The sequence below is a fragment of the Eurosta solidaginis genome, chromosome 5 (genome assembly GCF_040869045.1).
Source record: "Eurosta solidaginis isolate ZX-2024a chromosome 5, ASM4086904v1, whole genome shotgun sequence".
Lineage (NCBI taxonomy): Eukaryota > Metazoa > Arthropoda > Insecta > Diptera > Tephritidae > Eurosta > Eurosta solidaginis.
In genome coordinates, this window is record NC_090323.1 from 193,903,892 (window position 1) to 193,916,499 (window position 12,608).

Genomic DNA, 12,608 nt, shown 5'->3' on the forward strand with positions numbered 1-12,608 from the left:
ATATAGTGGTAAAATTTCATTGCTTTACAGCTAGCAAAATATCAAATTCGAAACTTTGAAAAAGCCCGCATTGGGCAAATGAGCAACATATGACATTGATTGCAATTGGACGCGCCCAAAAAGAAAAATGTAAAGAGGCGAGGCTGCTACGGTTGTACACGTGTCGAATATTAAAATTAACCTTTTCTATGTCAAATACTTTTCAGCATACTCCTCTGCTCAATGAACTCACATCAACGTTATACACATGATATGCTTTTGACAATTTTGTTTCTACATCTGTTGGGATGCCCATGTTTCTAAATATTCAACATACATTATTTGTTCAGCATTTCATTTCTCTTCTTTATGGGGAGTATTCTCGCCTCACTATCCATATGATGATCAGGAGACATAAGAACACATCCAGTGGCAGTTCTGAGGGCGGTGTTTTGATAGGTCTGCAGTTTCCTCCAGTGTATTTCTTTTAGTCTCGGCGACCATATCGGAGACGCGTAGCTTACAAGTTGCTGGCCAATTGCCTTAGTTCAATTTCAGTCAAAGAAGAACTTGAGAATTTCGCTACGGCTCTAAACTTAAGGTACAACTGCATGTTCGACAAAATGTAGGCCCTGATCGAACGTCACAACCAGTATTTTTGGGTGTAGGACAGTCGGTAGCGTAATACTATCATAATGAGTGTCCGTTATTACCAAAATTTACCATGTAACCCCAAACCCACTACCATCGTCCACCTTTTTTTTAAAGCGTTTTTGAGTTCAGTTTGCATAGTTTTAGATTCAAAATTCGTAGAAATTTCTCCTTGAAATATCAAAAATAAAAAATTCATCTTGGCAGACATAGAAACTCTTATTTACTCTTCCAACGTCGAAACAAGAGGTTGAAGTTTTGGTAAGAGACTGTCCTTAGATAATTTCGAAAAGTTTTAAGGCTACCGAAAATCTACTTATTTAAAAAAAAAAATTGTATTTCCTGAAAAGCTTAGTTTACCAAAAACACAAGTCCCTTACCATAAACAAGGGCATTTACACAATTACTCTAATATCCGATACTTGGAGCAGCTCAAACGCTAACTACAAAGTAGTGTAAACAATAAAGGAAACATGACGATGAGCAGCAGAAAACATGCTCAAACTCAAATGAAATTGACTTTTAGGAAGCATTAGTTAACGGCGTTTAGGTTGGGTGTTGACGGCAAATGGTAGCTAGGCTGACGGGTTGGCAGTAGCGTTAGCGTTAGTAAACCAAAAGCGCCGTTTTACTGTGGATTGGCAAGCTTCTTTATTTGTTTAAATGTATGTACGTAAGTACTTATGTAAACATGTATGTATGAATTTACTTCAGTTATCGGTCAACAACGAGCTGTAGACACCAATAGTTTGAGCTAATGGCTTGCAGCATTAATACAAACCGCATTGATGGGGCAAAGACGCCGCAGCCACGCAACAAGTTGAATTCAGCTAACCAAGTTAGCATAGAAACAACCAGTGGAGGTATATTTTCAGTTAAAATCGAACTTTATATACCACGTAGAAAGTTGGAGTATAAATAAAACTGTTCTACTTTCCGAAGCCTTTAACCACATGGTCGAATCGAGCATTTGCCTTTTTTATTTCGCAAACATCATTTCAGTTCCCATCTATTTTCATGTGATGTTTCGGGTTATTCGAACTGAAGACTCGGAAAAACCAATGCCGACTTGATCAGATCAGAGTGAAATTGTGCCAGAATTCCAAAAAACCAAGACATGTTCTGTTTTAGTTAAATATGAATAAGCGACGCTAAACCTGTCGATCTAGCCCGCCTTAATCCATGATTTTCATACTAGCAAGAAGTCATTAAGTTCATTCAACTCAAACTGACTGAATAGTGCCCTCAAGAAATAGGAGAGGACTTCATTTTAGAAGTAATTATCTCCTCTAATATGGGTGAAGCTCCGAGGCTTACAGTTTTCCTTTCATCTGAAAGCAAGGCGGATCTCCTCAGTCCTATTTACACTTTTGTTCGCATTTTAAGTTATAACTACGTACCTCTTAAGCAATCGAAGTAGTCCGTCTAGGGACTTAAAAGTTAAGGATTTGCTGGCCATTTTCTGCGTAAAGGTCCTCTGCTTCCACGTTTCGATGTCGGCCGAGATGCGCTAGGTTAGATCTTGTCCTACAACGATCCTGGGAATAAATTTACTGACAGTGATTTTAAAGTCAGAAATTATAGACTGCCCACAGAGTTTAAATGGAAATGCCCACAGAAAAACCAGTTTTTGCTTTTCCACCTTAGAGAATCGGAGAAAGCACTTTTTGCTCGGACGCGATTTACAATGCGTGTAATTCTTTCAAATGGCCACGCCAGTAATGTCATGAGACAAAATAATTCTAAATCATTGTCCCAGCATTAAAATCTCCATGTGACTTAGTGGGCCTGAGCACAAATAACTTAAAAGTAATGCAGCGGATGTCACTGCAAGACCGTGAACTGAGTATGTTGTTGCGGGCACTCTACTAGCGTGGTTCAAGACTCCACACTAGTTGGTTTATATGCATTGTTCTGCTCACGATGACCAGAGTACGCCAACGAGAATGTAGGAGTCGGAACAAATTAGGGCCTATCATCCCATTTGGATACAGCAAGCTACATGATTAGGTTTAAGGTATCGCAAGTGAGAGCCTTCGCGAGAGGACATAAACCAAATCAGATAAACAAGAGCGGTAAATCGGAAGAATAGGAAAAGGAGAAAAATATGTATAAAAGACAAGGTCAAACGAGATGGAGGAGAAGAAGAGGAAGAAAAAACTGTTATGATAAGGATTGCCATGACGATGGGAGTCGTACTGTAACCGTGACTGCTGCCGGAACTACTGTATTGGCTACTGTTGGAGGTGCGGTAAGAACAGTTTAGGATTATCTAGGGCTGGCGTTAAAACTGAGGTTATGTTTATTTTTTTCTTATGGCTTTATTTAGGGTTACAGTAATGTCTATCTCTGGATAGCACCACTTCGATAGTTAACTTAATGGCGTGGTTATTTTGAGATTTAAGATTACGGTTACCGTAAGATTTTCGTTGTGTAAGCATCTTTGCTCCCGGTAGGAAAGGAAATATATGTCATGGGTGTATTTTTGGGGGCATATACGACTTTTCGATTTGATATACATTTTCTTTCAATAGCAAAGATTATCGGTTTTGTATCGAGTCTTATTGAATTATTATCGAAATCAATGTGCTTTATGAATCAAACGGAAGTGTTTTATCCAAAATTTACATACTAACTATCAAACAATATCGAAAAGTTATCAACGTGTTACCAAAAAGTTATCAAAATGCCTTCGATTTTATATAAAAACCGTATCGATTTGTTTTAGAAAAATTATTTGTTTATTATCAAATAGTTTTTTGATCCTTAACCATAGTGCTATCGATTTCTTATCGAAAGGTTGTCTATTTATCATCGATATGTTCATATAAAGTTATCGATTTAGTATCAAAAAATTATCGATTTCTTATCGTAGGGTTACCATATTTTATCGATTTTGACTAATAGAACTTCAGTATAAAAACGCTCACACATCGACAACCCGTCGATAAGAAACCAATAGAAAGCCGATGACTCGGGGACAAGAATTGATATCTTAACGAAATATAATAAATAACAATGACGTCTCGGTATCGTTTGCCTCTGGTATAGTTGCCTCTGTTTAACTTCAACCCTTGGGTGAGTTCAAGTTAACTTGTTGCAGTTACGGTTATTGGAAGGTACGCTATTTCTGTTACGGTTATAAATACGGGTTGAGTCAGAGTTATGGTTATGAGTACGGCTACGATTTGGGCTTCATTTATGATTCTGTTTACTGTTGCGCATTAATTTACAGTTGGGTATACAAAAAAACACAACAACAAAAATGCACAAGACTTTAATAAACACAAGTAGGTAAATACAATAAAGAGACAATGGTCAAAGAAACAAACAAAGTCAAAGTTTGAGCTACCATAAGGCGGCGTTGGGTTTCTCGTTTTTGTTGCCGACAAATAAAGTTTGTTTAAGAGGCTACGAGGGCAACCCAATACAAGATCAAAACGACGCTGTGGAGGTCGCCAAGAATGTTGTACAAATTCAAGCTTCCTTATTTGCTTACGGATGCTGCTACTGCTGATGGTATGCAGCTGTCCGTAGAAGGTTTGCATTGAGCTTCAAATGAAGGCGAAATAAGCAAAAAACGTCAACCATTTAAATACATATATACAACGTGCCAGAAACAACACAAAAAACAACAAAAACATTAATTGTACTAGCAACAAATTAAAAGTACACATGTACTTGCTGGCATCTACAAACAAAAAGCTGCAAAAGAATCCATAACAACAAAATGTCAAACAGTTACAGTTTTTGTAAGTTGCTTTAATTGCTTTCGTTGTTATTGTTAGTACATATTTGAATGTATGTAAACATATTAAAATGAGCAAACGTTGCTGTTTTGTAAATGTTGTAAACAACACTTGGCCAGACAAAACAAAGCAAATTACTTCGAATGGCAATAGCTTTTACGTTTCGCCTTTTGCTCTCCATTGTCAAAGAGGCCATGATGATAAGACATGGCTACCCATTTACTTGGGGTAAATCATATTCCAAAACGACAACTCTAAGTATTTATTATGAACTTCTTCAATGCGCAATATTTGAGAAAATAAATAATTCACTGTCAACGCTAAAAGCACTTGAGGAAAGTGAGAGAGGCAGTAGAAGAGGAATATGAAAATGAGACAGAAGTCATCTAGATCTGTAGGTACTACGTCATATGATCTGTTAGAAATGTGATAATAAACTAAAGTAACCATTTAGGTTTGAAACAGTTTCATTTCCCAAACCTAAATCGTAAGCGTTGGGGTCGTTGCAATTGTCAAAACCCAAGCCCCTTAATTACCTGAAGCTGTTCAATTTCAATTATCAAGTTAAAACAATTTGTTTAAGAAAAAGATGTGGTTTCTGAAGACTAAAACAATTCTCCAAACAAAAGCAAGCGTTGGGGCCTGCTTTGCGAATCATTTTGTAGCCTCCGTTACACAACATTCTGGTTTAGGGAATTGGTCACATAGTTCTCACCACCCTTCTATGAACCGAAACAGCACAGTTACAAGTTGAGTCTTCGCAGGTATCTTTCCCCTAAGTACCATCTGAACACTGCTCATCAAACGGAAATTAAAATAAAATCTCACATAACCCTGCAGCTTAAACAAAAATGTATATAAGGAAAGCTGCACTCTACTTTCCTTCAAATATAAGTTTTTGAATGATATTGAGAGTAATGTTTGAAACGAATCTCTCCTGCGCGACTCAAACGATCAACAATCCGAACAAGACTTCAACGGAGCGTTCAAGCAGCGACATCTGCTACTAATAAGAGCGCATGTGCTGCAGAGAAGATGTCATATCCATTCCTCTTCCTCATCGCCTCTGCAACTTCTCCAATACTAGACGAATGGTGGGACTAGTCCTTCTACGAGGCGTCCTATAAGATAGTGTGCTATTAGTGCATAACAGAGGATTGTTGCCCTAGTGGATCAGGACTTGAGCTATTTTTATTAAAAATCCAATTTCGATTTCCTTGAAATTAGGTAGAGGTGAACCTCTTTGATTGGGTTAATGTTTGAGTCACTAATCTTTCCCGAAAGTGGGTCAGGCGTGCGATTTGCTAGAAATTTGATATCTCTTTAATATTTGGGATACTTGTCCTTCCGGAGAAGAACAGGAGAGTGTGGGGAGTAGGGTAGGGAGTAGCAGAGGGATAGATAGAGGGCATGGGTGTGTGAGAGAGTAATTATCATTAGCTTAAATTAACTGAAATGAATTTTTCAAATTAAGGCTGATTTATAAAACTCAGCAGCAAGACAAAATTATATCTACAAAGCCAGCATATGCTCATACAGACAAATTCGCCAAAGCGCCTTCCCTAACTCAACAGTGGACGAAAAGATTCAAAAACCATTAGCATTGGTCACGTCTGTCAACGCAGACAAAGGTAATAAACAAAAAACTCAACATCAATCTCGTATTTCTCTACTCAAAACATATTGTCTTAGAGTTGAACAATCATACATATCTACAAACATATGAGCATACGTTCTCTATCCTCTACTAAATTTGTATGACGCATGTGGGACCACGATAATCTGCAGCAAAGATCTTTCGTTCCTAAGTTAAGTACGACTCGTTTGCATTGCACAAGCGTGTGGGTTTTTCAAGAATCGTGTAGGTAAACGCACTAGAAATCAATTGTATAAACATTTTAAGCATGAACTCTTGGTTATGTAGGTATGATCTATTGTTTTGCCAGTGCATGCAGCATGCGCCATGATATGCATCTTCTTTAAGTGGTGCGGAGGCGTTAAAATGTGTGTGCTTCATAGCTACTGTAGAAAGGATTTCTCTAATAGTTCTACGAAATAAATTTACAATTCGTTATGATGAACTCAGAAGCTTTTGTCATGCAATGCCGTAGTGAAAGATTGTCAGCAATCAAAAGAAAAATCGTAAAATGCGGCCCACTCATGTGTTAATGCTTATTTGTTGCTACATGTAGCCATTTAAGTAAATACGTACTGTGTCACATAGTACTAAATGGGGTAGTACTTCGTTCCATGGTGAACATTCAGGAACACATTGCTCTACGACGGTAGCTGCTAATTTATCTAAGGTTAAGGAAATGTTTAGGCTGACGGGGGTAGCAGTAAGCGGACGGTGCAGGAACAAGTAGAGGGAAGGCGATGAGAGTCTCATGGGAAAATTTGTGTGACGACATCGAGTGATCCAGCGCTTGCGTCCCAGTAAGGGGAAATATATTCCAGGGACTATTAAGGAAATATAATGGAGAACAGTTATGTAGTAGACAGACGCTTTTCGACACACATTTCGAACAGGGAGATGATGCAGAAAACCCAGCAGACAAAAAACGGGAATAGAGCGATCATGGAATGGCTTAAAATATTTGATATTCGAAGGGTGCATACGATTGAATCATGTACCGTACTCTTGGATAACTGCCCGAGTCGTTTTCCTACTAAAGGCGGGGAAGATCTTAAAGACTACAGGCCAAGTAGCTTATCATAATTTCTGCTCAAACCCTTTGAAAGGCTGACAGATGTGACAGATGTGTACATAAAGTCCAACGTGGATGGGAAACTGCTCTCCACAACACAACATGCGTACACAAAAGGCAAGTCGATAGACACTTCACTGCATAGGGTGGTTATAGAGAAAGCCATGTAATATAGGGAGTATGCATGAGGAATCTTCTGAAACATTGCCTAGGCTTTCAATAATGTCTCTAAGCAGGCGATCATTGCGGGTCTTAAGTACATTGAAGTACATCCAATCCTAAAGAGATGCATCGGTTGCATGCTTAATTGCAGGAATATTACTTTATAATCGTTGTTGTATGAGGCCACCAAACCAGTGGGCAAAGGCACACCGCGGGGAGGGATTATCACCTCTGTTATGCACGCTGGTTATCACTGCGTAAACTGTTGGACGAGGGACCCATCAAACTTACGGCGCACGCAGATGACGCTGCAGTTGTAATAAGTGGAAAGTGCCTTCCAACAATTGGACTAGCCTTAACTTAGAGGGTTGACTTTACAGGATAAACCTTGTACAAAATATCTAGAAATCATTCTAGACAGTACGTTGTCGTGGAAGCTCAACGTGGAGGAGAGATTGCAAAAGGCCTACACGGCACTTTAGGTATGAAAAATAATGCTATGGTGTAGGTGGAGTCTATGGCTTTGGTAATATATGGTCATCAAATACTGCACGAAGGAGCTTTTAGAGCCACAATAGAGATGGATATTTGGCGCAAGGGTGCACAAATGGCAGACGAGGCGATATATATGTACACCGATGATTCCAACGTAATTGAAGAAATAGAATTTGCGGTATTCTGTGCTGATTTGGAAAAAACACACATCATACAAGCTGCCAGAATACTGTAGTGGTCTTTAGACTGATGTAGTAATCATAGCAATAGAAACATTGGAAGAGAAAAGCTTAAACTGCAACCGCGTCCACATTTATATTGACAGCCAAGCATATCATAACTTCTAAAAGTGCGTTTCAGTGTAAGCAACCCATGGAAATTATCGGGATAGCGAGAAGCTTCAATCTATATTGGGTCCCAAGGCTTATGGGAATAGATAGGAATGAAAAAGTGGATGAGCTTGCTAGATTGATCGTTATGCGAAAAAAACGAGTGTTGCACATGATCGACCAATCGGGAAAGGCGTGGGTCCAAGCGCGGGGCTGTAAAGTGTCGAAGATCATGTGTAGGGTTTACATCCTTAGACTAAAAAGTTATTTTTAACACTACGAAGAGAGCACGGTGGACTCACGACAGGAATTTCGACTGGATACTGCCTTCTGACGTCACACGCTTTTCAATAAAACTTAGTCTGTGATAGCAGATTTAGAAAGTGCAGATTGGAGGAGGAAACGATCGAGCAAGTTTTGTGCTTATGCCCTGCGTTTGTCAGACTAAGATTTCATCAATAAGGAGTGGCACAGCTATCAGATCTGGAAGTGGCATAGGTCCTAGAAAGCTTCTAGTATTTGCCAAGATGACGGAGTTGTTTTGTAACATAGGTCCATGTTTTGTTTGGGGTTTTTTCAGGTTGGTCGTTAACTAAACTTCTGGTAACACTATGGGCTCATTAAGTCTATATGAGGGTCGTACAGTGGAACCAAACTTAGCCTGAATATGCACGCTTTCAATAATAAATGCTTACATTGCGTTGTTCACGAAAGCCTGCTTATCTGGTTATGATGATTTGGAATTTTGTGTTACCATAGCAAGACATCTCATTTAAATTTTTGAAGTAATAAGATCTCTAGAATTTTAGAATAAATCATATCCTTCAATTGGAACTTGACATTCACCTGTTGTATTGCATTATTAAACCGATCATTTGTGTTATAAATTTAGTACCGATACTTTCAGTATAGAGTTCTTTTATGAGAACGGAATCGATACTTTGCATTCAATATCGTGTTTCTATGGATTCTGTACCCATATTCCTAGAGAACAAATGAGCCTCTCACGTGCTGCGCCAAAACCCGGTTTGAGAAACAAATGATCTGTTCGATGTGACTTTTCAGAAAAATACCACGACTGTTCTGTTGAAATATTTCTGTTGAACAGTGTTGTGATAAGCAGCGAAATGTTGTGTTGATGGGCTGCAATGTAAGCCCACAACAAGTGGTAAATGTTTAAATATTTTTCGATATCGCAGCTTTGTTCGGCTCCCGCCATATTAAAATCACTTGCTCTGCAGTATGATATCACATAATCACTAGCAATAAGTCCACACTACCAAAGTGAACATTTTAAGAAATTTTATGACCAAAAGTGTATGGACAATGAAGCGCCAATAAATTAGTGAATAATTATATGAAGGACTGTATATTAGTTTTGAGCAATATTTAATTTGCAATCTCTTTTCCTTTTTTCAAACTCTCTTACAGCAACTACCAAAGCAAAAACATTACATACTCGACACACAACCCGCTCCAGCGCCTGCGCCCGCTGCATTAACTCTATCCTCAACAAATGTACACGCAGCACCTGCGCTGCAAACACATAAACTGAAAACGCTGCATAAATCAACTAACGCACAACAACAACAACTCACATCCCAATACGAACAAAAACAACATGCACATAAACAACAAAAGCACCAACAACGAAGTAAATATATAAAAAATTTACAGGACATGGTAGGAGTAGCAGCGCATACAAACAAACAACAACCTACACAACAAACAGCAAATGCAAGATCAGCTGTAGCTCCTGCACCGCCACCATCATTATTTGTACCAGCATCACCAGCGACACATCATCACACACAACAACAACAACAAACAACCTATATAATACGCAAGGATATAACAAGTTTTAATTTTTCCGATATTGAAATCAATGAGGAAGATGCAACAGCGGCAGCACGCTTAGATGATTTGGCGCGACGTAGCCGTAATGGTGAATTGTTGCACGATTTGTGGCAGCGTGCTGTTACAGCAACACCACAACCACCGATCACTGAACTCGATGACATTTTCATTAGCGTTAAGACAACAAAAAATTATCACAACACACGTTTGGCGTTGATCATTAAGACGTGGTTTCAACTAGCCAAAGATCAGGTGAGTGCAAAAGAAAGAGAGAGTTAGAAAATGTATCTATATATTTGTAGTTGATGTTTACGATCGCTGTGATCAGTGCAGATCAATTGGTGAACTCAATGTTGTTATCGTTGACTAGCTAATTTGTGCAATTTAAGTGCTGGTGGAAAATGTAAGCAAAGCTTCATTTCGAGATCGCTTTGCTGATCGCTAATTGTTCTGAGGCATGTTGTGAGGTGTAAATGAGGTTAAGGTATTCTATGTGGAGTGGTCTGCTCTTTGCGACCTTAACTGTTTTGCTGTAAATGAGCGAATTGTTTCATTAAGGTTTCTACATCTTTAATTAAACTCTGAAAGATGAATTGTGTAAGCCACAAAATAAAGAAAATTGTCCACTTACAGACTCTAAAATTTACTGCGATACCCAAGTGGCAATGAAGGTTCCAAGCCCAAAAGTTTTATCTGTATTTAGGGTAGTCTGAGAATGTCTGGATTAGCGCGCGATCGTATTTAACTGTTTCAAGACAAATGTCAACTGAGCCTTGGGTCATGTCAACATCACGGCCAATTGCTAACTGCAACTACCGTTTATCTATTTCTAAGCCTATACAAAATTTACATTTGTTTGGTTATCTTGGATATCTGTAGGACTTATCCAGGGCCAAAATAATCACAACTTATGTTGTGAGTAGTTAATGTGGTGGAAAAGCTTTGATGTTATATTATCAGGTTGTTATTGTAGCAACACTTAGACGCGAGGTTAAGTGGAGAGGTTCATTCAAGTGTTGTAATCATGATCATCGTATGGTATTCCTTGCATTTGTTTAACATATCATGCGAAGAGGTGATGTACATCGCTCTGTAGGTGTCGTGATATACGAGATCTGTAAGGGTTTATTACGGACAAGCAAGGATTTAACCTATTATAGAACTTATTTCATAGAAAGGCTCCTTTATTGTTGTATTTAATACACCCTCACTTGAACAACGACATTATTCGAACGGGAGGGGCAAAGGGACTGAGTTACTCCCTGTAACTGTCGTCAGTATAGCGTCAGATCAAAATAATGTTTCATCGAATTTTGTTGTTCCCATTGTAGGGCAGTTACATTTTCTTTGAATGGGAAGTGATTCCGCTGAGCATTTCCGCTTCTCATTAATGATGATACTGAGGCATCATGACTATTATGTGCGAGAAGGAGAAGTCAGGGTAAGATGAGGGAGATGTCTAAGGAGAGTGAAAATGAAAAAGACAAGCAGAGAGAAAGACAGTGGTGGAATGAAAAGGGGGAGGGGAAAGAGGGGTGTAAAGCCAGAGGGAAAAAAAAGAAAAGGAAGGGAGACTGAGAGAGCCGAAAAAATAACTAAAATGAATAGAATATAAGAAGGAGTCGGAGAAGGACCAGCAGAAGGAGAAACTGAAAGAGAGATAAGGAAAAGGAAGGGAACGAAAAGAATGGTGAAAGAGGGATAAAAAAAGTGGCGACGGGCGGAAGGTAAGGAAAAATACTTTAAAGCAATTTAAAAATTTTCTAGCAAACTAGGACCTCATTGATCGGCCACTTCAACATAATTAACCTTAACCAAATTTAAGTAAGGACGGGCGGGTGTGCTTTACATATGTTTCATATGTACATACTTATATATAAATAAATCTTAAAATTTTTCCTAGCATAAACTTACTTACAAAAGCACTCATTCTTATCAATTTATAAATATTTGTAGAAGTATGCATTTGACATCCTTAAGTGAGTTTCCCACGCATTGCACCCCTTAAATGAAAATACCTTTCGAACTGAACTGAATATCTCAAAACTAGTAAAAGGGGGACGAAATTCTCATAATGAAATTAAAGATCTGTGTGTGCACTTTACAATTAAAATAAATCTCCTTTAAGAACAGTTGAAGAAATAAATGTTTGCGCACAACATTGACATTATTTAAACGCCCCTCTTCACACTAAAATAAATGTCTAGGTTGAGTGTGGCTGGGTGAATAATGTCTGTGTTTTAAAATAGGGAGCATTTGCCACACCACCAAAAACATATGGTTTTATGTCTTATTATACATATATGTCTCATGATGCATGCAACAGTTGCATAGCTTCGCAATGCAAATACATATGTATACATGTATGTTCGTATGTATGTTAACATGTTTATAAACATTTGTAGCGCCATTTATTAATCGCTTGGAAAATGAAGGCAAGTGAATGCATTCTACTTAGAGCAATAATTCAAAACAGATGCGTTATTTTGATTTATGAAGTGAGAAGTAAAATTCCTTTTCACTTAATTAAATTTCAATAAGAAATGATATAAGCTCATAATATGTATATTTATTCACTTAAGAAATTCTGAGTGTGAAATTGCATATATATAAAGCCGCTTTGGTTAGCACACGAAATTTCTATAGAATAGTTTGCTTTTCCTTTATTGTCTGCATAT

General features: G+C 38.2%; 1 protein-coding gene across 4 annotated transcripts in view; it reads left to right on the top strand.

Annotated features, from left to right (window-relative positions):
* The window catches only part of fng (Fringe glycosyltransferase), a 285,500-nt gene that overhangs the window by 62,693 nt on the left and 210,199 nt on the right, over positions 1 to 12,608 (top strand). For all 4 annotated transcript variants that reach the window (XM_067787152.1, XM_067787153.1, XM_067787155.1 and 1 more), the window contains one exon: positions 9,505 to 10,182. In XM_067787152.1, coding sequence (XP_067643253.1) covers positions 9,505 to 10,182 — 678 coding nt within the window. The remainder of the gene's footprint in view (positions 1 to 9,504; positions 10,183 to 12,608) is intronic.